The sequence below is a fragment of the Capricornis sumatraensis genome, chromosome 18 (genome assembly GCF_032405125.1).
Source record: "Capricornis sumatraensis isolate serow.1 chromosome 18, serow.2, whole genome shotgun sequence".
Taxonomy (NCBI): Eukaryota; Metazoa; Chordata; class Mammalia; order Artiodactyla; family Bovidae; genus Capricornis; species Capricornis sumatraensis.
In genome coordinates, this window is record NC_091086.1 from 45,855,961 (window position 1) to 45,883,549 (window position 27,589).

The following is a 27,589-nucleotide window of genomic DNA, read 5'->3' on the forward strand; positions in this document are numbered from 1 at the left end:
TGAAATTCACAAAATAAAGCAGAAAGGAGAATTTGTATGTGTTAAAATAATTTAATTCTCCCTGTACATTTCTGTCCACATGAGCCAACAAAAGTCAAGAATGCATACTTTACAATATGTACCTGTCTGGGGACATTCAAGTCAATTTCAGATGGCAAAAGTAGAATTCAGTCACTAATGACATGTTTAAAAAATATATATTAAACCAAAAAAATGTTTTTACAAGATAAAAAATAATTTTCCACAATGCAATAAATTGCAGATCACTGAAATTTTAACTCTTTAGATGATTTCAGTTCAGTTTTTGGTTTCAAAAGCTAGCAACAACTGAAAGAGAAAAGCACGGGCAGAATTTCTATCTGTTTTTACGTTTCTCTTTCTTGTTTCGACTGTTTGTTACACTGTTCAAAGATGCTGAGGATGAAGGTGCTCTTGCATGACCAGTGGCCTTTAGATGATCAAACAGTTTATTCCGGGATGGAAATTCACTATGGCAAGTTGTACAGCTGATAAGCACATCACTCTGAGAAGGGGGGGAAAAATCATAAATAAAAGCAAGTGTTATTATCTGAGAGCAATGTTTTCACGCTGAGATTAAATATCAAGCAATTGCAAAATAACAAGACAGACTCAGCAGAGGCAACTGTTCTTGGAAGCTGAGTTCCATTAACCAATACCATCAACTCTAAGGGTCCTGAGAATTCAAGAGCACATGCCATAAGAATAAGGTCCTGGATTTCAAAGTAATGAAAACACAATAGTAACTGTTCTGGTACAATCTGATATGTTCAGTGTGCCTCTGTTTACCATAAAGAAAAAAATGTCAGTGGCACATATATTCTGAATAAATTTTACATTCATCAAGGAAAACTGCTGATGGAGCCACATGTATGCAGCAGGTGAAGGGTTCACCAGGTACACACTTAAATCTTTAGACTAGAATCAAGAATGTAGATTACACTGTTTAAACAACAAGGTCCACTGAAAAGCTGTCAATATTGTTTGGACTTACCACTGTCTGTGGTTCAGCAGGTACTCTGACAGACTTTTTAGTATCTTTGGCTTTCTTTCCTTTGGGTTTAGAAACACTGGAAGACAAATGAAAGAATTCAGACTAATTCAATAATAACACACTGCCCTTTTAACTGTCATCTAGAACCCAAGAAGATTCAAGAGTAACGTGCATTTTAAAGAAAAATTCATTCATTTTAATGGCCAAGTGAATTAATTTTCACATCTTAAATGTACAACTTTAAAAAACAACTTTAGAGGTAACATTAGATACCAAATTTGATACAAAAAATAAGGAATTTACTTAAAAGTTGAAACACAAGATAAAGCAAACCCTCTAAAATATCTTTGAACTTCTATTCAGCATATTTTTGTAAAAGAAAAAAAGTAAGTACTTAATACTCCATTTACTGAAGCAAACCATCTTCATGGCCAACCTACAGTGCTCACAAATAATCTATGACATTAAGAGACAACTTGTTAAACCTGATTCAGCTGATGATAAACATTTCACCAGTTCCACAGTGAAATGAGAAAAACAGACACTGCAATGCATTTTTCATATAATTAAATTTGTTACATTGTAAAGCATTTTCTTTTATTGAAAGATGATGTCTTTCTGTTCATGCGATGAGTTTCTCTCCCGTGTATTCTACAACCCAGAGACTGCCAGTCAGTATATTCAGTTTCCTCCTGTTCTGCTTAACTTCAGAACATCCCTCCACTTAATCTGCTATGTGAATCTTCATTTTCCTTAGTGCTCTCATACTTTCCCTCATTTGTGCTAGCCAAATTCTTACGGCAAAATCTGAGTCCAACTATGTTTACAGAACAGATGGGATGGGTTATAACCAATGAGTTAAAATGCTGTCAAGCACTTCATAAGTATACAGTTCTTCAGTCAAAACCTAGGAGTCTGGATTAAGTTACGTGGTCTATACACTTAAAAGATGCTGACAAATGGGGCTCCCCTGGTGGCTCAGTGGTGAAGAATCCACCTGCCAATGCAGGAGACATGGGTTCAATCTCTGACTCAGGCGGATTCCACATGCCACATAGCAGCTAAGCCTGTGAGCCGCAACTATTGACTGGGGCTGGGTTCCAGAGCCCAGGAGCCACAACTACTGAGTCTATGTACCGCAACCACTCGAGCACTCTGGAGTCCACGCTGCACAGGCAGAGAAGCCACTCCCATGAGGAGCCCGCACACCACAACTAGAGAGCAGCCGCCGCTCCCTGCAGCTAGAGGGAAAAGGCCGCTCAGCAATGAAGATGCAGCACAGCCGAAAATAAATACAAGTCAATAAAATCTTTTAAAACAAAAGATGCTGATAAGGAGTGTAACAAACTATGTAGTATTCGGCCAGCTTTGAAAATCTCAAGAAAAAGACACAATGACATAAAAGGCAACAGATTCAATATTTACTAATTTACAAAATAACATCAGAGGCCACAAATACATCCAACAACATTTAGCATTTAGGCTAATTTGGGAAAATTTAGGATACTATTCCCAAAGAACTTACCATATTATGAAAGACAGCTACATCTCCGAAGCTAGTATCTAAGACTCTATTTCTAAAATGTACTTTAGAGGAGATATAATGTATTCATATGAATATACTCCAGAAAATTGCACTAATTTTATATGGAGACAGTTAGTAGACTTATTGTGGTATCAATTTGTAATGTATATAAATGTCAAATCACTATGTTATATACCTGAAACTAACATAATGTTGTATGTCAATGTTAATAACAAATAAAAAAGAAGGTAAAAAAATGTACTCCAGACACACACACACACATGTAGTAGGCGGCTAGTGTCCGTGCACCACAGAGAAGCAGCAGAGGGGCCCTGCAGAAAAGCACTGGGCATCAGGCCACTGGGCAGGGGGAGCGCGGGTGGTGGGGTGTCCACCCCAGCTCTGCCACTCCTCAGCAGGGAAGAGGTCACCTGAATTCTGATTCTTTTCCTCACATTATTAAGTGAGGAAACGGCATTTTATTAGTGGTTGCCGAAGTCTGACTGAGCACTAAGTACCCCTTTTCCTTCCCCAGTGAAGCCCACACAGAAGTCATATGGAAAATAAAAAAAAAGACTTCAGCTCTAGATGAAGGAGGTCCTCAGGGGCCTGGAACCCCCCCTTTCGGCCCACCCCTCATGCGCCCAAGCAGTCCCCAAGGGACCTTTACAGGACAGCAGGGCCCCACGGAACTAGCAGAGCTGGGTCCCCCATGTAGTCAGCCAGCCTTTCCACTTAGCAGTTTTTGTTCTGGGGCAAGTCATTTACCCAGACTCAGTTTCCTCGTGTGTAAGATGGGGACACACACCGAGCATCAGAGTGGCTGCAACCCCCTCTTCCAGCTTCCCACTCTCCAGTCTTCAAGGCACCCATACCACTCATCTGAGTGAGACCTCCCCCTGGTCAACCCCGGAGGCCTGGGCAGCACCATGACTCCCCGGCATCCAGAGAGCGAAGGCCCCAAGCTGGCACATCCACCCTGATGCCCTGTGCTGGGGCCGAACGCAGGCTGCCTGGCCGGAGTGCGGAGGTTCGGGCAGTGATGCTCAGGTGAGTGGGGCATGGCCTTGTCTGTAGCCTTGCCAAGGATTACTGACCCAGCACAAAATAAGGACTTCACCAGAATGAGAAAAACAGAAACTCGGTCCATGAAACTCCTTTCGGCTTTGGGCCATGCTGCTGAAACGTCTGAGCACACTGTCTAGCATTCTCCCTCCAACATCATCCTTGGTAGACATACATGGGTACGAATAAGTCACAGATACATCCAACTCCCAGCGTCCATCATGGGAAAGGGTGTTTTACTTGATATATGAAAAGCCATCCTCACTACCAGTATTAAGTAACTAGAAAACAACACGTGACTCTGTCTTACCTTTTAGCCTCAGTTTTGGGGTCATCACACAGTTCCACAGTCTCTGTGACCCCAACGTTTTCTTGGAGACTATCTTCTGATTCTTTGGCACTGTTTTGATTTAGGTTGGTATCTTCCGGGTCAATCTTTACTCCTTCTCCAGTTCCATTTTCATTGAAATTACCATCATAGTTCTAGGTAAGAAAATACGTGTGCCATTATAAAATAAATACTATAATACCACTAGTTTTTTATATTATGTTACCAAACAGCTATAATGAACAATGGTCATGTTCTGTACACTCTAGTAAGAGGATATCTTCAGGGTATAAAAAGGAGAGGCAGAAAAGAAGACTATGAATGTCCATTAGAGAAATGTTAATTTAGGGGGAAATGGAAACAATCCAGATATTCAGTAAGTAAATGGTTGAACAAATGAAGGAAAATTATGGAGCTCTTCAAAGTCACGTTTCCAAAGACACTGATTCAATTATGTGGGAAAAGAGAACACATTACCAAAAACAGAAGAGAGAAAACTATATATAACCTTTGACTACAACTTAATTCAACATTCAGGAATATCCATAGGCAGAATTAGGGATGATATTGATAGTCTTCCATAGTTTCCAAATGATCAGGCAACGAACAACTATTTTACAATTGGAAAAAAGAAAACAGCAACACACAGGCATTATACAAGAAAAAACACCGGACAAATGTATCTTCACTAAATGCAACTGGCTTGCTTTTGCCTTGGGTAATGCTTTGCCACGTTTGTTTTCTCCTTCTCTCCCCTTGCTCCCTTTCTCTGCAAAACGTCCCCCCTGGACTTCCCACCCCAAGAACTACAAAAGCAAGCTGCAGGAAGATATCATGTTCTGTCCTAAGAACATTCTCCTTCCTATCCAGTTCCCTCTTCACACCCAAGAACTTAAGACTGTCGTTATCTGTTACACAATCCATATACGTATTGCAGTAATGTCCTTTTTTGCAGGGCTTCCCTGGTGGCTCAGTGGCAAAGAATCTGCCTGTCAACACAGGAGATGTGGGTTTGATCCCTGGGTCAGGAAGATCCCCTGGAGGAGGGCATGGCAACCCACTCCAGTATTCTTGCCTGGAGAATCCCATGGACAGAGGAATCTGGTGGGCTACAGTCTGTACAGTCGCAGAAGAGTCAGACAAAACAGCGACTCAACAACAGTTACTTCCTCATGATTAAATTCAGGTTAAACATTTCTAGCAGGAATGTTACAGACATAATGCTGTGCCCTCAGTACATTTTATCAGGAAGCATAATGTCACTTTCCATTTTTCAGTGATTAAAGTCTCATCATTTAGTTAAGACGGTTATTGCTGGATTTTTCTACTGCAAAGCATGTTTTCCCTTTTTTAATAAGTAATAAACAGAGTATATCAGTATCTTCTTCCCTAACAACTATTTACCCCTAGGATCTGGCATCTATTGATGATTCTTTTGTGAGCCATTTATTATACTGGTGGGTCCAGAATAGTCCAGCCATTTGCATTTGTATTAATTCACATTCTTGGAGTGATGCCTTCCCATCTGCCTCCTTTTTCCAACTCTCTTTTTTAAAGCTCAATATAGACTAGTGATTTTTTTAAAAAATAAAATCAATATGTAAAATCTGTCACTATTATTCTTTTTGACGACTCAAAATTTCTCATATTTGGCAAGCCCGTAAGCTGACTTCTGGGTATTTCTGATTTATTCCCACAAATGTTTGAATACTCCCTTTATTTCCAGGATTGATAATCCAGGCTCACCTTGTACTTTCTGTCTCGGCCCTAGAATCAGTCATTTTCCCAAGGACCAACTCCTGACTCCTTTTATTAGGGAAGGGGGTTTAGAAACTAAGATGCGTGTACTATAAATCACTGCTACTGGGTATCACTGCTTCAGGGCCCTCAGCGTATACTGAGCATTTGTATCTTGTTTATTTTTTTTAACATCATACCTCCAATTCCAGTAGTACATTAGTGTTCTCCTCTCCTTCCCTCAATCTATACCTGTATTTCCCTTCTCCTACAAGAGAATCTGTTTCCCGACAACATTAGTATATTTACTTATTTGCTTTACCCTATAATACACGTAAAAATAGTTTCCGAAATACCACACCAATATCACTAAAATATCTAAGTAAAGTTTAAGATTTTTTTCTTTTGCAGTTAATTTTGTCTTCAGTTATGTCCCATGGATGGTGTTCAGAGTACTGCATTCAAAGTTTCTTGCATTAATTCTTCCTTGGTGTCAGCAAGAGGGTTTTATTTGTTTACACTCAATTTCAATTTTCTGAGGTTTTCTTTCACAATCCTTGTTGGCTTATGCAATTTTTGACAATACAGAAAACTCCCAACCTGAAGTTTCTTAGTATCTGCTGCTTTCTGCTCCTTTATCTACCTGTATGTGTCTCCACACTATCTTTCCCTTCAAAAAGAGCTTAGAAAAAATCCAGGGAAAGTGCTACAGAAAACTAGATCTGAATTGGGGCTTTCTCCCTGATATAATTAGAAACCATAGGTATCATCAAGGAATACCCCTTTCCCTTTAAAAAAGGGGAAACGTGCTTTACAGTAGAAAAATCCAGCAATAACCATCTTTGGAGGAAAAAAATGGGGTGGTAAACTTAAGTATCTTCCTTGGTAAAAGAATACAAATATATGTGCTTACTGCTGCATTCTTAGGACCTACTGGGTATAAATTCCTCTCTATTCTGTCTTTTCCAGTGGTTCTGGCACACAAGAAAAAATTGTTCTAAACTTATGACTAGCGAGTCTTTGGGTGGAAAATGACATAAGTCATTTTATAAAAGGAACATACAATGTGCTGTGTGGTTTTGTAACTGAGGCAAAAAGTTCCAAGTCACAGCTTTAATAGTGATTAATTTATGTGTGATGATAATTTCTGAAATATAAAACAGCTGTGCTGTGCTTAGTGGCTAAGTCGTGTCTGACTCTTTGCTACCCCTAATGGACTGTATGTAGTCTGCCGGGCTCCTCTGTCCATGGGAATTCTCTAGGCAAAAATAATGGAGTGGGTTGCCATGCACGCCTCCAGGGAGGGGATCTTCCCAACCCAGGGATCAAATCCAGGTCTCCAACACTGCAGGTGGATTTTTTACCGACTGAGCCACCAGGGAAGCCTAAGAATACTGGAGTGGGTAGCATAACCCTTCTCCAGGGGGTCTTCCCGACCAAGGAATCGAACTGGGGTTTCCCGCATTGCAGGTGGATTCTCTACCAGCTGAGCTACCAGGGAAGCCCATAAAACAGCTAAAAGTTATCAAACATAAACCATTTGGATAAACAAGCCAAATCTAAAGTTTTATGAAAAATTATTAGTGCATTACCTAAGTTTTCATAGAAACACTTCCAATTTTAAAAAAACTACAGTTTTTTTAAACAGCACAGAAATCAATTCCATTCCCTGTAGAATCACCAGATATCCTTAGTAAAATGGACAAGTTCATTTTGTTTTTATAGCTTAAAAAAATTCACAAAATTGTGTTACACATATTAACAACATATATATGTGTAACATAGTATGTTGTGTTACAACATACTTTTAGTTAATAATGATTCTTAAGATAGAAATTCAGTATGAACCCCCCAAGTGATATATTTAAATGACTTATTGAGTCATTTAAACATTTTTTTCAAGAATCACAATCACCACAAGTTTCTAAGCAAATACTCCTTTAACCACTTTTAAAAAATTATAGTTAATTCCCAATGTTATATTGGTTTCAGGTTTTCAGTAAAGTGATTCAGTAACATATATTTTTCCAATTCTTTTCCATTATATGTTATTATAAGATATTTAATATAGTTTCCTGTGCTATACAATAGGTCCTTGTTATTTAACTATTTTATAAACAGTAGAGTATATATGTTACTCCCAAACAACTAATTTGCCTCCCCCTACCGCTAATCCCATTGGTAACTATAAGCTTGGTTTCTATGTCTGTGAGTCTATTTTTGTTTAGTTCATTTGCATCATTGATTCCACATATAGGTGATATTTTATGATATTTATCTTTGTCTGACTTACTTCACTTAATCTCTAGGTCCATTCACATTGTTGCAAGTGGCATTATTTCATTCTTTCTAATTATCTGAATAATTCTCCACTGTGTATATGCACCACACCCTATTTATCTATTCATCTATTAAAGGACACTTGCTTCCATGTCTTGGCTACTATAAACAGTGCTTCTATAAACACTGGGGTGCGTAGATCTCTTCAAATTAGAGTTTTCTCCAGATACATGCCCAGAAGTAGGAAAGCAAATTTTCCCTTTCCAAAATTTCATTTACATTGCTGGCACATAAACTTGGATATACCAATGATCAGTCCTTACATTTTCATTTATTTATGAGGTGAATGGCTGCCTTGATTTAAAAATCTTACCATCACGTGTGTCTAGATGTTTTTAATGGGATCCCTCAGTTAATCTGTATTATGAGAATTCCACATGCAAATTTTTTAAACACACAGACAACAGTAACTAGGTAACTGACCACATATATAAGGCCCTGCATGGCAGGTGGATTCTTTACCAGCTGAGCTACCAGGGAAGCCCATATAATGAGGCAAAGCACTGAAAAACCAAAATATTTTCAGCTCCTTTTAATCTGTTTTTCAATCAATATGAAATGAGGGTGTGAAAGTTCCTCTCCTTAATACAGTTTACACTGAATAAACAAGAGCACTCCAACTTTATATTTGATATTGAATGTTAATAAAACTTTTTCAACAGACCTGTGCTGGTTTCTGTTTCTTTTTCTTCTGTTTTTTAGAAAGCCTAAGAACAAACATAGATCAAAATGTCACATATTTAAGTAAAAAGAAAAAATAGCAAAATGCTAGTGATACAAAGAATACCATATTAAAAAATACTGAGTATCATAAAGCATTGAAAGGAAAATACCCACATTATCATTTTAGAAAAATATAATAGTGGTTCAATTGATAGTAATTAGCATATCAATCAGCCAGTTATAAAACTGCTATTAATACAGTCATAATACAGTCTGTAAAAATTATATCTGACATCATGTCTTTATCCATTTCAATAGTTGAAAGTTCTCTTAACTAGAAGAAACACAGACAATATTAGCATAACAGAATAATTTCTCTGCAATAAAACAGCATTTAAATGCAATCTCTAAATGGGCTAAGTAGGTCTAGTGACATTTTTAGAAGTACTTTTGTTTAGGCGCATCCTCCATCTCTTCCTCGGAATTGGCATTCAGACTGTTTTCATCAGTTTGAGGTCCTGAAAAATTTGCTTCCTCCTCCTCCAACTGTTGTTTTAACAAGGCAACCATTTCCCGATGCTTCTTTGATTTTTCATGATTCCTCATACTGAAAGGACAAGTTGAAATGAGTGACTGAAATGGGATTAATTCATAGATGCCCAACTGTGTTGCTGGATGAATACAACCAAGCTAAAATCTACTTTTTTCCCATTAACTAATAAGCAAATCATCAGTGATACTTTAAGGAGACACAGAACCCTTTGGGGATTTCTTGGGCATTTAAGTACACTGGAAGCCCATGACTGTTCCTTTTTTCCTGTATTCCAGCATTCCCCCTCCCTTCCCTTTGTCCTCTTATCTACGTAGTTTCTTCCTTGTTTTTTTTGGTCAAATTCTCCATATTTTTCTTTTCCCATTCTAAGAATTCATACCTTCATCACTGTTTTCTCTTAATCACTTAAGTATGGCTAAGTGGAAAATCACAAAGCAAGATTCTAACATTTAAAGGAAGCCCCCTTGGATCTCAGAAATGGTGATGTGAGGCCTTGAAGTGTAAGAGTAGTTTATGTCCTTTCGCTTTTTTCAAGAAGGGTCTCTCTTCTCACTCCCACTACCCTAAATATAAGTTCAGATGCATCTCTACCATTCTGTGTGAAACTATATAAGCGATATCTATCTCAGTGCTCCCATGGGCCAACTAAATAACACTTAACAAGATAAAACTGACAACACTAAAGGACCAGATCTCATCCTGTTCAGATCTGGATTTTCTAGTGGGGATTGCCTACTTTTCATTCCCACTAAAATTCTCCTTAAGAACGAGATTTTCAGGAGAAACTGGAACATTCTGTGCCAGAAAGTTAAGTGTTCAAAAATATGACTCAGACACATCAAAGGATACAGGAGTCAGGCTGATGGAATTGTCACTGAACACACCTGGGAAATCCTGAGCATGAAAAGGGCAATGATGAATTTAACATGCTGAAACAAAATTCCTAAATTCATTCTGACAACAGACATGCAGATCAACGCTCTCATGTGCAGCAGAAGGTCAACTTATGATGCAGGAGCCCTGGCACCGGAAAAGCCCCATTTTGAGACAATTCTAGTGAAGACTGGCACAAGCTGAAATCATCAGTGGATGCTAAATCTAGGAGGAAAATTTTGATCAAGAGAAAGATTATTTGCAGGGATTTAACATGTCTCCCCACATATTAAACATGCTACAAGGGAAAACACTGCAAGGGAAAAAATACTAATATACAGTGGAAAAATAAAGCAACACCCTGACTGGATGATCAAAATGATCACCAGCCATGAGGCAGGCAGCCGTCTGTGCTTCTAGACAGAAACCCTGAGAGCAACACAGGCGTGCACAGCACTCTAGCTAGGACCGAGCAACCTGAATCTCATCATGAGGAAATGGACAAACCCCAAGTGAGAAATGCTCTGCTTAAAAAGACTTTGGAATGGAAGGTCAGTACTCTTCCAAATTGTCAATGGCACAGACAAGGGAACTGGTCCAGATTAAGTAAGACCAAATAAATAAATGCAGTAATACGTGACCCTACACTAGATCCTATATTGAAGCTGGGAAAATGCTACAAATGACGTTAACAAAGAATCAGCTGACAGAAGTGAAACATGGGTAGTAAATGAAAAGTACTGCATCAGCGTTCTAAATTTCCTGAAGCTGACAGCTGTGATTATGTGAAAGAATGTCCTTATTCTTAAGGAATATATACTGAAGTATTTAGAGGTAAAGGAGCCTTAGGCACATAACTTGCTCTCGGATTACTCCAGTAGAAATCTTGTCTGTGTGTGGAAAGAGAATGAGCACATGCAGACGGGGTGAAATGTGAGCAAAAGGTGGACTGGGCGCTCTATATTCTATTCATGCAACTTGCCAGTCTGACGTTCAGTCTCCAAGTAAAAAATAATTTTTCAAACCTCCTTCCTTGTTGCTTTTGTTTCCCTGTTTGGTTCTAACTTGTCTGCCTCCCACCGCTCCTCCTGACACTATCACTTTCCCCTGGGGTTACACGGTGATACCACTTGGGATTCCCACAGCCCCATTTCCATTGTTGACCTCCGCCTTCGCTACTGCACACGTTCTGCTCCTTCTTCCCTTGCTAGTTCTCCTCTCGTTTTCTCCCGTATTTGCCCCCGTACCTCCTGTGTTAGGACAGTATCCTTTTTAATACTCCTCCCTTCATCACTGCTCCCCTATGACAAAGTCCTGCCACTCCAGCAAATACACTACAGGCAGGACAGATCTGAAGGTCCTGGGTTGGGGGCCACGGCCTGCAAGGCAGTGTGACGGCTGGACGTGAGTGTGCACATGAGTGGAGAGAGGAGACCAGCCTCAGCTCAGCGCCCCCTTGCCTCTGTGACTCTGCCTTCTTCACCGAAACAAGCAACATTTCTTTCTGGAGACAGCATACACGTTTAAAGAGGAACACGGCATGAATGAGAATCAGTACACCAGGCTTAACTGCTGGTGCAGATGGTTCCCCCTTCTCCGCTGGGAAGATATTCCTCCAAGATGAAAGGTGAGGGCGAGCGAACAACTGCTCTGAGCATTTTCTTTAAGGACTTTCAAAGTGTTACACCTCACCTGAAAAGAAGAGGTGAGTGCAGAGATAGTAAACTTACGCCTTTTCGGTCTTGAAAGACTTATCACATGCAGGGCAGTAAAGGCCATCATAAAGTTCTGCGTCCTCGGCCTCGTCACTATCTTTACCTACCAGAGGGAAGCCTACAGTGAGAATCCTGTTTGATTAGAACATAAATCTAAAACATGTTAGCAAGTTACATCTCTTTGGTAAGGATCTAAAGTTGCACACAAATCAGAAATTAAATTTGTTACTTCTTCACCAAGGGAAAAAACATGTTACCAGGATTTGAGTTGGCCTTTTAAAAGCAGCACTGAATTACAGGGGAAGGTGTCCAAATAAATCACTCTATCTTTCAAGTTCTTTTTATAAGTCTACTCAGAAGATGATTCAAAAAATTGTCAGAGTCCTAGATGTGTGTTAAGCTCAGAAAATCAAGTGTCACTTTCATATTTCTACCACAAAGCAGTTTTTTCAACAAGTTCAGTTCAGTCACTCAGTCGTGTCTGATACAAATGTAAAAGTGAAAAAGTTAGTCGCTCAGTCATGTCCTACTCATGATCCCATAGACTGTACCCACCAGGTTCCTCTGTCCATGAAATTCTCCAGGCAAGAATACTAGAGTGGGTAGCTATTCCCTTCTCCAGGGGATCTTACTGACCCAGGGATCGAACCTGGAACTCCTGCACTGCAGGCAGATTCTTCACCATCTGAGCCACCAGGGAAGCCCATACAAACGGAAATACAGTATAGCACCCATAGTATATACCTATAGTATAGCACCTGTAACTGTAATCTACTTTTAATTGCTTAAGTCAGCTTAAACAGCTCATGCTATTCCTTATGAGAAAGATGGTTCATAAAACAGCATATTATATGTAAACTCCAACACTGTCTTCACAGATTTTATAACCTTGAAGCTTTATTACAATGGAATAATTACTATCAGTACTGACCCTTTACAAAATCTAAGCTCTGCTGAAAGTCTTTGCACAATTTCACATTCTATCTTTAGAAGAAATTAAACAAGTAAACTGACTGCTGTTTCAGATTTATTATGGGATCAAGATCCCAAGATCTCTTTCCTATATTTTGTTTTTTTATAATAAGGAATGGTAGTATGATTCTGAAGGACATTCTGAAATAATCAAAATATCACCAATGTTTAGTATAAGATACTTTATAATTATGTGTATGCTTTCAAATAGCTTATTCAAATAGTGAATAAAGAATATTGAATTTGAAAACATAATCTGCACCTAAGAATGTTTTCATATGTTCTCAGACACATACCAGAGCTTCTCAGAGTCCTAATTTCTTCATCAGTAAAACAGAGATAATTACATGAGCAAAACCTACATTTAAGAGGTACTGTGGGAGGACAAAGCAAGACTGTGTGTGTGAAAGTACCTTACAGATTGTAAAACTCTATGTAATCATGTCACCTCACATTTATATGGTACTTTACAGCTCTCAAAGCACTTTTACACACACTACTTCTAATTTATTAAGAAAACATTCCATTTACTAATCATTTGGAGTAAACAAAAGTGTCATTTTACCATGAGCTATTACTCAAGGAAAAGCCACACTTGTAAATAAGGTAAAATTAATTAACCTATGTTTAGATCATTTAATTTTTTATCATGGAATAGCCAGAGACAGTAAAGTCAGGTATATTGACCACTATTCTCAACAATGCCCACTCCTCTCCTTTTATGGTAGTCACATGCCTATGCTCTAATAACAGAGGCAGAGAAAAGACACTTTTCAGCACAAAACAGGAGCCCCGCTACAGGTCAGAAATGAGACAACTTATATATACCGTACAGACTTCCGCACAACACCAGCTTTTCCAGAAAGAGTTACTATTAAAATTTGACCTACTGCTTAATTGCATTTTTAGAAAATAACCAGTTATACCTGATAATATGCCCACTTCTCATTATATTTATGCAGACAAATAGTTTAAAACATAGTCAGAAAATTGTGAATGAAATTACCGCAATTATACTGTGTACTTCCATAGACCACCTTCACTTGGCCGTGCCAAATTGTTTTCCAATTATCTGCCATATTTAAAAACTGGGAGATGGCACATAAAAATCCAATTTCCAGCCTCATTCTTAAAACAAGCATGAAGTTGGCAACAATCGGCCGGAGCCCAGGTGCTCTCTGGGTTTCCACTCGCCCTCCCGTCCCTTGCTGTGTCACACCGGAACCCTGTGCAGGTGCTTGTGAGCGTCCTGAGCACATAATAAAAACATTTCCTATAGTCTTCAATGAATGAAGGAAGTTACCATCCTGTCCGTCTCTGAGCTCCTGGTCTTCCGCTTCGTCTTCACCTGATCCATCTCCAAACTGCTTTTCATACTGCACCTCCATCTCCCTGAGCTCCTTCTCCAAGTCAGCTACCGCCATCCAGCTCTGCTCTCTGTACTGCTCTGCCAGCCTGGATACACACGGCACGGTCTCTGCATTGGTTTCATTTACTTCTGAGGCTTAAACCCCATCCTCCCCAATTGTCCACGCCTACACACTTAAAACCTGTGCTTGGCTGAAACAGGCCAAGTCACTTCAATCTGTTAGCAGTTCTGTGGTTGATTTTCATCGCTCCACTAGATAACAAGTTTTGAAACATCTAACTCTTAGCAACTTACTAAAAGTCTTCAGGTGGTTTTAAATCCTAAGTGTCAACATACGTGCCACTTTCCCAAACATGAGGTGGGTAGAACTTTCAAGAAGTGAATAGTTTTTTAAAGAATGCTATAAAGCTCTGGACACAATGCTTTTATAGTGACTCAAACCAACAGAACTTTAAAGGCACTAAGTCTCTAAGAGTATACTGACAAAGTAGAGTCCTGCATGGGGCTTAAAAGCAGAGTCCTGGACTGACTTCAGGCTCCAGTTCCCACCTCCACAATTTATTAGCTATGTGATCTTGGGCCTGTCTCATTTCCTCAAAAGAAAGAGGATAAAAACTAGAACTTACATCACAGCACTGCTGCAAGAAAAGCACTTAGGATGCAGCCTTATACAGAATGACAATTCAATTAATATTAGTTATTATTAAATGTTATAAGAGTCTGTAAAGGATCTCAAGTGTAAATGGGCCTCTGAAGGAAAACACCCAACTTAAAGGAAAAACTTTCTCGGAGCTGATAAAAAGACATCATCCCAGTGCCAGGACATAAAAAGAAAGGCTGAAGCCAGGGTGAGGATTAAATCCCCATGAAAGCACCAGGTCAGGTATCCGTGACGTTTCTGGGGACCAGCACCTACAGCTAGACAGGCTCCAGCCCGGCCCACATACTTGGCCTGTTTTAGCTTCTGCTGCCGCCTCATCGCCTCAGCTTTCCTCGCCTTCTCTGCATTTTGTTCTTCCACAAGCTTTCGATGAGCCTGCACTCTTCTATCCCTTTTACGGATGAAAGCGACCAGCTGACGGACAAGCTCATTCTTCTCTTTCCTCGCTTTGTCTCGAATCTTTTTGTTTTCTTTTTCCATGGCTCGTTTCTCCCAGCGGTTTGAAGCCTGCCGTGTATCATATTCTTCTTTCCAAGCAAAGTTCTTCTGAGTGCAGAAACTCTGCCAGTAAGCATAGAAAGGGTGGACCACCTAGGGACAAAGGAAACAGGCGGAACACTCGCTTTTTATTTGTACTTTTTTTTTTTTCCAGTAAGGCAGTAAATATTGATGCTGCAAAACATTTAACCTCTTTTCTTTATATATATATATATAATATTACTATTAATCAATAGAGAAGACAGTCCTTTGACGGCTTTACACAGTAACCCTTCAGAATTAATTTGATGAGGAAATTAATGGAATGGGACCATGATCAATAGAAAAAAGTAAAGAGGGGAGGGGATCAGGAAAAACAAAAGAGAGTTACAGTACAAGACGGAGAACTAGAACCTCTTTTTTTAAAATAAAAAGAAAGAAATGGAGAAAGACACCCTGATAAAGGCTAATTACAAAACGGTAGTAAGTTTCCCTTTTACCGTATCATAGTCACTCTGGGAGTCTCCAAAAGTTGGGAAATCTTCTGTGTCCTCTTCTAAAGCAGATTCTAGTTCTTCCTTTGCAATCATTTCAAAAACATTACGGTACACCGTATAAAAGCCCTAAAAAACAGTAACAGAAACACAAATTCTTAACACTTTTATAGTCTACGCATAGAATAAGATTTTTAAATGTCACATGAAAATTTTTAATTAAAAAAAATTTTAAACTGTTAAAAAGATTTACAGTCCCAAGCTCTGTCACTGCAAATACATTTAGGTTTCAACTGAAGGTCTTTACATGCTGACAGGTTAAATATGAAGGCAATGTTTCTCAGTTTTCAAATGAGTAGTCTGTCACTTTCTATTTTTGAATAATTTTAAGAATTCTGCATTCAAGAGTCTTACTTAAGTGCCTGACAAATTATCAGTGAGTTCACTTCTTACCTTTGCGTCATCACCATAACCAGAGTAGCAGGTAACGGTGAAATAGTGAAGCAGATCTAAGCTGTCATCTTGATATTCTCCATCAAGCCCACCTTTAAGCAGAGCCTCTCTATGATTATCATACCTAAGCAAAAAAAAAAAAAAAAAAAATAGCAGTAACAGTGAAGGCTGAATAAATAAGAATTCAAAAGATTCCTTACTGTGAAACAGTCAAAATATAACTTCTTTACACTTTAACGTGGCCAACCTACAACCAAAACCTTGAAGGAAAATATCAACAGGTAAAGACTTAATAGCTTCCCAGGTGGTTCAGTGGTAAAATATCTATATGTCAATACAGGAGACACAGGTTCGATCCCTAGGCTGGGAAGATCCCCTGGAGAAGGAAATGGCAACCCACTCCAGTATTCTTGTTGGAATAATCCCACAGACAGGAGTCTGGTGGGCTATAATCCATGGAATCTTTCACAGAACTGATGATTAAAACTTCAACTGCAATTCCAAGTCCATTATAGTCATTATATGATACTAGCCATATATGAAACTAGCCAACATGAAGAGGGGAGTTTAAGAAGCCAGGGAATTTCTACTCTCCCAGGAAGGTAGCAGCACTTTCACCAGAAAGAAGCCTAAGTAAGACAGTAGTGGACATCATCTGGTCCATAGACTAAATACACTTTTGGGATATGGGAATTTACCAGCATGGACGTGAATAACTCTCCCCCAGTGTTTATGTAAACCAACTAAGAGCTTCACACACATACAACTGACCCTCACTCCATAAAGTCAGTTATTATCCTTGTTTGATACAAGAAATGGAAGCTCAGCAATATTAAATAATGTTATCTACAAACATAAAGCCAATAAGCAGCAGAGCTAGAATTCAAAACCATGAGTCCAGCACCAGAAGGACCACGATCCTCGGCACTGTGCCGAACTGCTCTCAGTTCACAGGAGAATTAACAGGTAGGAGCTTTAAACCAAAGGACAAGGGACTCCTCGGGACAGGAATACCACCTAAGATCTAGAGAAGAGCTAGAGCAAATGGAAGGCAGGAAAGAATCTCAAAGCTTCCAAAGGAAAGAAAATGCATTTCTAAGGCCACATTTTCAAATTCCTCAGGAGGAGAAAAATTTAGTATTCTCTAGTTTTTATAGAAAAGGTAATTTAATAAGAATTTTCTTTATAGCCTTTCTCTCTTAATAAGAGACAAGACTTGCACAGGTGAACTGAACACCCATCTGCTCTCTGTACCAGCAGCATCTTGCATGGTTATGTCCGAGTACAAAACCTATAGTTCCACAGCAAAAAGTTCACTGAGAATCTGGAAACCTTCAAAAGGATTTCAAAAGTAGAAATTTATGTCCGGAAATGGCATTAAGTGATCAGGTTATCAGTAAAGAGTCTGTCACAGATGTAGATGCCTAACTCCTGCATATAAAGAAGTTCCTGGAAAAAATATTACAATTTTTGACAAAAACACTATACCTGTTTTTTTACTTTATTTTTTAATTGAAGGATAATCGCTTTACAGAATTTTGTTGTTCTTTAAGGATAAGTCAACATTCTTCCTTTTCTTCAGCAGCTGCTGCTGCTAAGTCACTTCAGTCGTGTCCGACTCTGTGTGACCCCATAGATGGCAGCCCACCAGGCTCCCCCATCCCTGGGATTATCCAGGCAAGAATACTGATATCAGTTAATTTGTTAGACATCAAAGAGACCTTATTAAATGAGAAGGAGCTTCATAAGTATGAAAATTAAAACTTTTTCTACTACTGTCAAATTTCGTCTATGAGATCAGAGTTGAATAATCATCTCTCAGGTTCTTTCCTACCCAAACACTGCATTTTACATAATGAACAGACGACTGGGCTTCAGAACACACCCCGAACCATTTGATGTATTACATTTCTAAAAAGCCCTCTGTTGACCATTCTTCCCAACCAGATACTCCAGGACGGACAGCATGATACTCACCACGCTCTCTCCTGAGGGTCACTCAACACATCATACGCTGCTTGGATCAGTTTAAATTGTTCAGCTGCTTCTGCGGCATTATCCAGATTTTTATCTGTTAAAATAAAGGACAGAAATTCACTCATCAGAAAAGTAGAGGACAGACTCTAAAAAGGACCGCTTCCATCAGGAATGCCATAAATGGATATGTACAAAACGAAGAAAAACAACTAGCGAAAGGCAGAGAAAGTGGCTGACAGCTGATACTCAGGATCAGTTATAAGTGTCAACTCGAGTAGAAGTTTCATGCTTTTCTCTAAATCTCAGCATGTCACTTAGTACTCAATCTGGATGTCCACAAACAGAAAACCCTGAGTAGTACACGGTTTATTTTTAGAAGGAGCAAAATACATCAGATATAGAAAGACTTACTGTTTCGTGCTAGATTATACTTAAGTGTGTCTTTACCACCATCTTTAAGGTTTTCTTTACCATCAACATACACCAAAATAAATCTCATAAAGCTTAAAAAATATATACTAATTACTTTTCTCTTAGTTTGCCTCTTTAACCATGGAATTCACAAAGCATCTTTGCCTCAGGGCGGTAGCCAGGTTCCAAGATGGCCCCCAAGGACCCCCACCTTCCCGGCATTCACACCTGTGTAATCCTCTCCCCCATCAGCAGGGTCGGTCTGTGTGACTGAAACCAGGAGGCACAAGTGATGACAGGACAGGACAGTACTTGCAATACTGGATTATGAAAGACTGCAGGCTCCATCTTGGGTGCTTGCCCTCACTTGGATTTCTGGGAGTGCCCAGCTGCCATAGCGTGAGGACACTCTGGTGGCCTCTGAGAAGACCATGAGGTGACGAATGGAGGCCTCTGGCCCACCGCCAACAGGAACTGAGGCCTGCCATTACTCTGGGGGCAAGCTTGAACATGGGTTTTCCCAGTGATGATTCAACCTTCGGAGAAACCTTGAGTCAAACCACCCAGCTACACCATTCTGATTCTGATCCCCAGAAAACAGTGTGAGTCCACATCCTGAATATATTTGCTGTTCAAGTTTTTGGTAATGTGTTACACAGCAATAGGTAACTAACACACTCAAAGAGCAAAATATCAGTATCTTGAGTCTACTATGGAGTACCTCAACATTCTTTAGGCTACAATGCAATGTATACTTCTTTAAAAAAATGACAGAAATAGTCTTAAAACAAGGCTCTCAAGTGTATCTGACCTCCTCTTTTTAGATACCACCACACAGTCCCACGTCCTTCAAGCAGCCTTCTGCTCAACAGCTGACACTGACAACACTTTCTCAAGTGCAGCAATTGGCCTCAGTTCTTTTTCTTTAGGTGCTTGGACACAAAAAGCTTTTAGAACCATGCTCCTTTGAAATTAACAAAAAGTAAAAACCAGAAATAAGAAAACTCCATCACAGGTCTAACTCCCCTTCCTTAGAGCAGCCCATGGGTCATCTTCTAGCCTACCTCTTCTCTGGACTAAATCTCCTACTTCTTATGTGCACCATAATATACTCTATGTGTGCACGCTCAGTCATTCAGCATTATCTTTGTAACATTCCTGCTGGAAATGTTTAATCTGAATTTAATCATGAGGAAGTAACTGTTGTTGTTTAGTCATTAAGTTGTGTCTGACTTTTTGCAACCCCATGGACTACTGTAGCCCACCAGGTTCCACTGTCCATGGAATTTTCTAGGCAAGAATACTGGAGTGGGTTGCCATCTACTTCTCCAGGGGATCTTCCCGACCCAGGGATCAAACCTGTGTCCCTTGCACTGCAGGCAGGTTCTTTACCACTTCACTACCTGGGAGGCCCAAGTGTGTGTGTTGGTTGCTTAGCTGTGTCCTATACTTCAAATGCAGTCAAAAGACAGTAATGATCAAGAAGCTATTTATTAATTCCTTAATATTCTACTTTTAACCACTGGAGCTAATTATATTAGTTTTTAGCAACAATATCACATTATGTCATGTTGAATTTATAGCTGACAAAGTTTTAAGTATTTTACATATTAATTACTGACAAGCCAACTGATAACTGTAAAACAGTTTTTTAACCTCAAATAGAGTGCTCAATCCACTCTGTGGCAGATGCTAAAGGTTAGCCGATCCGAAACTTCTCCCTCTTTTCTCTCTTCCAGGCTTTACTGTGGAGGCTGGATGAGCTAAAAATTAAGCAAGCATTTTGGCTTATCCAGCCTCCCTTGCTGCTAGAGAGGGCCATGTGACACAGTTCTGACCAGTGAGAAGAAAGCACTGGTGAAAAGTACTATATTTTCAAAGAAATCAAAGAGGACACTAATAGATGGAGAAATATACCATGTTCATGGATTGGAAGAATCAATATAGTGAAAATGAGTATACTACCCAAAGCAATTTACAAATTCAATGCAATCCCTATCAAGCTACCAGCCATATTTTTCACAGAACTAGAACAAATAATTTCAAGATTTGTATGGAAATACAAAAAACCTCGAATTGCCAAAGCAATCTTGAGAAAGAAGAATGGAACTGGAGGAATCAACTTGCCTGACTTCAGGCTCTACTACAAAGCCACAGTCATCAAAACAGTATGGTACTGGCACAAAGACAGAAATATAGATCAATGGAACAAAATAGAAAGTCCAGAGATAAATCCACACACATATGGACACCTTATCTTTGACAAAGAAGGCAAGAATATACAATGGAGTAAAGACAATCTCTTTAACAAGTGGTGCTGGGAAAACTGGTCAACCACTTGTAAAAGAATGAAACTAGATCACTTTCTAACACCGCACACAAAAATAAACTCAAAATGGATTAAAGATCTAAATGTAAGACCAGAAACTATAAAACTCCTAGAGGAGAACATAGGCAAAACACTCTCAGACATAAATCACAGCAGGATCCTCTATGATCCACCTCCCAGAATTCTGGAAATAAAAGCAAAAATAAACAAATGGGATCTAATTAAAATTAAAAGCTTCTGCACAACAAAGGAAAATATAAGCAAGGTGAAAAGACAGCCTTCTGAATGGGAGAAAATAATAGCAAATGAAGCAACTGACAAACAACTAATCTCAAAAATATACAAGCAACTTATGCAGCTCAATTCCAGAAAAATAAACGACCCAATCAAAAAATGGGCCAAAGAACTAAATAGACATTTCTCCAAAGAAGACATACAGATGGCTAACAAACACATGAAAAGATGCTCAACATCACTCATTATCAGAGAAATGCAAATCAAAACCACAATGAGGTACCACTTCACACCAGTCAGAATGGCTGCGATCCAAAAATCTGCAAGCAATAAATGCTGGAGAGGGTGTGGAGAAAAGGGAACCCTCCTACACTGTTGGTGGGAATGCAAACTAGTACAGCCACTATGGAGAACAGTGTGGAGATTCCTTAAAAAATTGCAAATAGAACTGCCTTATGACCCAGCAATCCCACTGCTGGGCATACACACCGAGAAAACCAGAACTGAAAGAGACACATGTACCCCAATGTTCATTGCAGTACTGTTTATAATAGCCAGGACATGGAAACAACCTAGATGGCCATCAGCAGATGAATGGATAAGAAAGCTTTGGTACATGTACACAATGGAGTATTACTCAGCCGTTAAAAAGAATTCATTTGAATCAGTTCTGATGAGATGGATGAAACTGGAGCCGATTATACAGAGTGAAGTAAGCCAGAAAGAAAAACACCAATACAGTATACTAACACATATATATGGAATTTAGAAAGATGGCAATGACTACCCTGTATGCAAGACAGGAAAAAAGACACAGCGGTGTATAACGGACTTTTGGACTCAGAGGGAGAGGGTGGGATGATTTGGGAGAATGGCATTCTATCATGTATACTATCATGTAAGAATTGAATCGCCAGTCTATGTCTGATGCAGGATACAGCATGCTTGGGGCTGGTGCATGGGGATGACCCACAGAGATGTTATGGGGAGGGAGGTGGGAGGGGGGTTCATGTTTGGGAACACATGTAAGAATTAAAGATTTTTAAATTTAAAAAAAAATAAAATTTAAAAAAAAAAAAAAGAAAAGTACTATATTTTCTTTCCTTTCTCCTTGTCTTATACATGGAATGAGTGCTGGAGCTTCAGCAGCCATCTTGAGACCAAGAAGGAAAAGTCAAGAGATTCACAGTGACATTACTCAGCCACTCAAACAATGCCAGCAAGCATGTACCTCCAAGCCTTCTTGTGGTGAGAAAAATAAGTTCTTAACTTACTCAAACCACTGTGGCTAGATTTTCTATTATTTCCAATGAGTACTATCAACTTTCATCTTGCTGTGGCCTTGTTGCCATCTGGTTCTAAACACAGGACACCCAGTATCCTGTTTCAATTATTTTAGATTTTTATTACTACTCTGTGACAACTACTACTAGTTGCCTACTCAATACCATTCTCCCCTTATTCCTAACAAAACTATGATATTGATCACAGCAGTAATGTACACACTTAAAAACCTTACTTCCTCAGACTTTTTTGAAGTTGGGATTATCAGGTTACCCACTTTCAGCCCATCAGATACAAACACAAATCGATCAATAACTAAGTGAAGCTTCCCAGGAGAAGCACTGTTCTTCCTGAGGAAAGGGATGGCCTGGGTGGCACTCACCTTACGCTCTAACTCACCCTTTGCATCCTGCTCAAAGCCTGGGTATACTGCCTGCCGGCAGATTATGACAACTGAGGCAGAGACTGCAGGTTCAGCCCCTCTTCCAGGAACAAATGATTGCTGATTTTATGGGGGTACTGATCCCCCAAATAAAGATGCCATTTCTAGTCTCCCTGGAAGCCTGGACTGACCACGTGACTAAGCTCGAATCAATAAAATCTATGAAAGTGTTTTATGGCAGTTTTTTAGACTCTTCCTCGAAAGACAACCAGCACACACCCAGTTCCTGCTTTATCCTTTCCTCCTCCATGCTGCTACCTGGGACCCCTTCTGCCATCTCAGATGGTGAGCGAGGCCCCATCTGACAGCTGCTGAGCAGAGTCCAAGGACCTCACGGGAGACCTGCTACCCTGGGCTCACCTGCCTCTCTCTGCACCTCCACGTGACAGCAGTGAGCTTCTTAATTGCTTACACTTGACACAAAGACTCAAGTCTTATGGTCAGGATGACAGAGCAGGTCTTCGATGGCTTCATCAAGCAGCCAGAACTACCAAAATGGGTCTGGTTTTCCTGCTACATGTGAAAAATAAAATGACTTTTTGAACACGACTGCTGGCTTCCTATCATTTGCAGCTGAACACAATCCCGATATGCATACAAGGGTACAGTCCAGCTCATGATTTCTATGTCATCAAATCATTAATAATGATGGTCTGATAAACAAAGAAACATAGTTCACATTAAAGCAGAATGCCAGAAAAAGCCTCCAACTAAATCTCCTGACATGAGACAGAAAAGGTGACTGTTTAGGGGTGGGAGGTGGGTGGGCCTTCTTCACCTTTTAATCTGGACTGTACTTTGTTGTCCTTTTTCTTCCCACTCCCTTCTTGCCTCCCTTAAAGAAGTCTGGCGACAGCTAAAGCTTTTAAAACGAGAAAACCCATCAATGTACCATCTGAAAGCAAGATCTATCGCTTTCTGAATCTTCTTTTTTAAGTAACTTTTTCAATCTGTCTGTCATATGGCTTTTTATTTCACTTAAATATACCTGTGACTGGTTGACTAGGAGGTTGAACTGAGATCTAAAAGATGAGTGTAAAAAGTTAAAAGGCCACTGAAATTTAAAAGGCACTCTCATACAATTCTTTGTGTTTTTCTCTAGATAAATTCATGTCCTCCTCTACTTTCTCTCAAATGATTTTACAGTACCTTATAGAACATTTCATGGACTGTGCATTTTAAGCCCTGCCTTAACTGAAGCCAAGCTCCCTGAGAACACACTTCCCTACAGGCCTCTGGGGCTCTGATACAGCAGGTCTGGTGATGGAGCTGACCTCTTCTCCTGGTCACTGATTCTTATTCACCACTCAGTACAAATCAGCATTCTGTCCATTCAAATGGAGACTCACACAACCTGGCTACCTCTCCTCCTTCCCCTTCTCCTCACTATCCACTAGCCTCCCAACCATTCCCCCTGTTCACTGAGAATTTTAGCATGTGAATCATCTCTGCTCCCAGGTCCTTTCATCAGCCTGGTGATGTCAGTGTCCCTGGTGAGATCTGCTGGTCTCCCTACCTCCTGCCTAGCCTCTCCAACCCAGTCTTCCACCATACAGCCAGAGGAATACTTGAAAAACACAAACCTATCATTTCTCCTGTTTGCAACCCTTCAATGGCTTCCCAAAGGCCAATCTTCCTCATCCAGTTTACCACAACCTTCAAGACCCAGCCCTTGCTCACCTGGGCAGGCTCACTTCTTTCCCTTCCTAGGCTCTGCTGCGCTCTCTCTTACCTCCCACCTCCTGTATTCCCTGCAATCCCACTTGAGGTCTCAACCTAGATGTCACTCGGGGATGCACATCTATCCCACCCTCCCAAAAACCCAATCCGGACTGGTCCAGGGGCTCAGAAGCACCTTGTATTTACCCTCATACTGCCCTTATCTCAGCGGATGGAAAGTGACTGTTTTCTTCCATGTCTCTCCGAAGACAGCAGGGCCAGCAGAGCAGGGACCACTCCTGTCTTGTCCACAGTAAGGCGCTCAGGGAACGGTCATCAGATGAATTACTGAAAGACTGGCTTTCACAAGGAGTGATCTTACTAGGCAGTGCTATTGACCCTACTGGAAATTATTCTCAATTCTTCAATAAAATAAATAAAGGTAATTCCTTTTTTAAACAATGAAAATGGGTGGCCTCTATCTGAGACACACATTAGTCTTTGAAGCACAGCCCGAATGTTAACCTTGGAAATATCTAATGCATTACCTTGCACACAGGATGAAATTAAACATGTGCTGAGTGACGGACTTAACAAATTAATGCGCAAAGTAAAGCACATCAAAATCATGTGTCTTATGGGACAGTATTTATCCTATTCTTCCTTGCACTGATTTCCAACTAATCAAATCTGGTCATTTTTCCTTTGCAACTTCCCTTCAATGCAGTCCTTACCCCTCCCAATGATCCCAAGACTGCTTTGGGTCCTTAAGTGCCCACGGTTGACTCTACCTGACTTTGGTCTCTGGCCCCCCTCAATCTACTAAGCTGCCTTCATACTACCTTTCCAGGACATCTTATTAAAACTGGCCACAACTATCCATTACTGGAAAAACACATTTCACCGTCCTTTGCCATTCAAAGACCTTTACAACCTAATCTCAGATTACTACTCAAAAACATTTTAATATTGCCATCAAAGTTATATGTGCATTTGGTCATAAGTATTAATTCTTTTTCTCACCCTTCCCCACCCAGACAGTTAACAAATTTCCAACTCCATTTCTAACAGTAATCCCTATTACTCTAAGAACATTCTTCTATACTGTTTTTGGACCTATTAATTTTGGATATAGCTCCTGACTTCCTGATGAACACTTAGCTCATTTACCTCTTCCCTTCCAGGATACATCAGACCTTTTTTAGTTCCTTTGACAGTCATCATTTACAGCTTTAAGCAACAAACCCATAGCTTTATTTCCTATTCCATCAACTAGAACCATCACCTTCTAATCTGGGGTTCTAAGCCCTTCCTTCAGCCCTTCTCTCAAAGCCTATTTTCAGACTTCCAATAAACGCTGCCTTTGGTCAAACTGTCCCCTTTTGGCCACCACAGTGCTCTTTCCCATGCAATTAAATTTTCTTCCCCCTCCTTCCTCTAGAGCCAGCTAATGGCCAGGCTCTTCTGCCAAGGGGAAGCCTCACTGCCTTTCAGTACATGGTGAAAACTCCTTGTCTTGAATTCCTGGGGAAGTTATTAATTGTTTTAGTAAGTGAAAGTTAAAGTGAAGTCGCTCAGTCGTGTCCGACTCTTTGTGACCCCATGGACTGTAGTCTACCAGGCTTCTCCGTCCATGGGATTCTCCAGGCAAGAATACTGGAGTGGGTTGCCATTTCCTTCTCCAGATCTTCCCGACCCAGGGACTGAACCTAGGTCTCCCGCACTGTAGGCAGATGCTTTATTGTCTGAGCCACCAGCGAGGTCATTGTTCTAGTAACATGTTCTAGTAACCCACTACCCATGTTCTAGTAACCAAGTCACTGTTCTAGTAACCCACTACCAATTATATGCGTTATGCTATTTTGCTTGCATTTGTATTTACCTTTCCAGTAAGGCATGTTTTCCAAACAAGGCTAAGGTCTCCGTGTGAGCATCCTAACCACTCTATGAACATTTTTATGGACTAGTACTAATATGAAAGCCTCTTATAAACCTCACAAAGTTGAGATTCAAATACTGTCTTCGTTACCCAGTCGAGAAGATCACATGACTTCACCAGTCACACAGGCCTGGACTACAACTAAATAAAACATCCGAAAGAAGCATACTTCTATAGATGTAATCATAACTTCACTAGGGAAGGCACGCAATTAAAATTTTCAATCTGCACAACACCCGAAGTGAAATACAGAATCACTCAACCCACCAAAAGAGAAAAAAAGCATAGCTCTTTAGAAGACATTTGACTAGCCCCTTTGTCTTAATTACACTTAAGTAGCTGGGATTTCCCCCTGAAGTTAAGGGCAGCTTTCCCGGTGAAAGCCCAGGAAAGCTGCAGGAACTGCAGCAAGGGAAAAGCCTGAGACAGGACTGGGTTAAAAGCTCGACTCCTCCCCGCTCGGGGTCATCTACGGAGGGGTGGGAGGAGCACGACAGGTCTCTAGGATGTTATCCTTCCCCATCAAGTGGCCACGCGGGAACCCGGGGAAGTCTAGGACAGAACGAGGTGCTCGGGTCTCGAGTGAAGCCTCGGGGTGGGGGGCTGCGATCGCCGATGGGCTGAGAACTCTCATCGCCAGCGCTGGTCAGGGGCCACCCGGCCGGACGCCGGCACGGTTTACAGGGCGAGGGGAGTTACCGGCGGGCAAGCCCGGGCACAGCCAGGTCCCTGGAGTTACCCTGCGGAGAGGGGTGAGAAAGGTCGCGAGGGCCGCGGCTTTTGAGAGGGGCCGCGGCGGTTGCGGAATAATTACCCGGGTGCCATTTCAGGGCTAGCTTCCGATAGGCTTTCTTGAGCTCCTCCTCGCTGGCGTCTCGCCGCACACCCAGCGCTTCGTAGTGACACTTCATCGCCCGACAGGGCAGGGGGCTCGGGCCGGGGCCGGGGCCCGGGGCGGGGCCGGAGCCCGGACCCGGGCCGAAGTGGTGGCGACGGCCCTGGTGGTCCTCTCCTGCGGCGGGAGCCCGGCGCCCGCACCGGGCCAGCCAGCGAGCGCGGCGGCGGCGACGGCGGCGC

At 40.7% G+C, this 27,589-nt stretch overlaps 1 protein-coding gene across 2 annotated transcripts; it reads right to left on the reverse strand.

The window, feature by feature from the left end:
- Nucleotides 1-72: 72 nt before the first annotated feature.
- Nucleotides 73-27,423, reverse strand: DNAJC21 (DnaJ heat shock protein family (Hsp40) member C21). 2 transcript variants are annotated; one of them, XM_068990598.1, is made up of 12 exons: nucleotides 27,327-27,423; nucleotides 18,215-18,308; nucleotides 16,238-16,361; nucleotides 15,791-15,913; nucleotides 15,100-15,404; nucleotides 14,087-14,238; nucleotides 11,827-11,914; nucleotides 9,119-9,277; nucleotides 8,672-8,714; nucleotides 3,913-4,085; nucleotides 1,016-1,088; nucleotides 73-523 (listed from the first exon to the last, which is right to left on the reverse strand). In XM_068990598.1, the coding sequence occupies exons 1-12, from the start codon at nucleotides 27,421-27,423 to the stop codon at nucleotides 356-358; spliced, it is 1,599 nt and encodes a 532-aa protein (XP_068846699.1). In that variant the 3' UTR covers nucleotides 73-355. The 2 variants fall into 2 exon arrangements, with proteins under 2 accessions (XP_068846699.1, XP_068846698.1); XM_068990597.1 differs by having other exon boundaries at nucleotides 1,013-1,088.
- Nucleotides 27,424-27,589: the final 166 nt, after the last annotated feature.

Coding starts and splice junctions, on each gene's coding strand:
- DNAJC21 (XM_068990597.1), bottom strand. CDS start 27,423: ATGAAGTGTCACTACGAAGCGCTGGGTGTGCGGCGAGACGCCAGCGAG. Junction 9,278..11,826: donor TCTTTCAAGACCGAAAAGGC/GTAAGTTTACTA, acceptor TTGTCCTTTCAG/TATGAGGAATCATGAAAAAT. Junction 1,089..3,912: donor CCCAAAACTGAGGCTAAAAG/GTAAGACAGAGT, acceptor TTTGTCTTCCAG/TGTTTCTAAACCCAAAGGAA.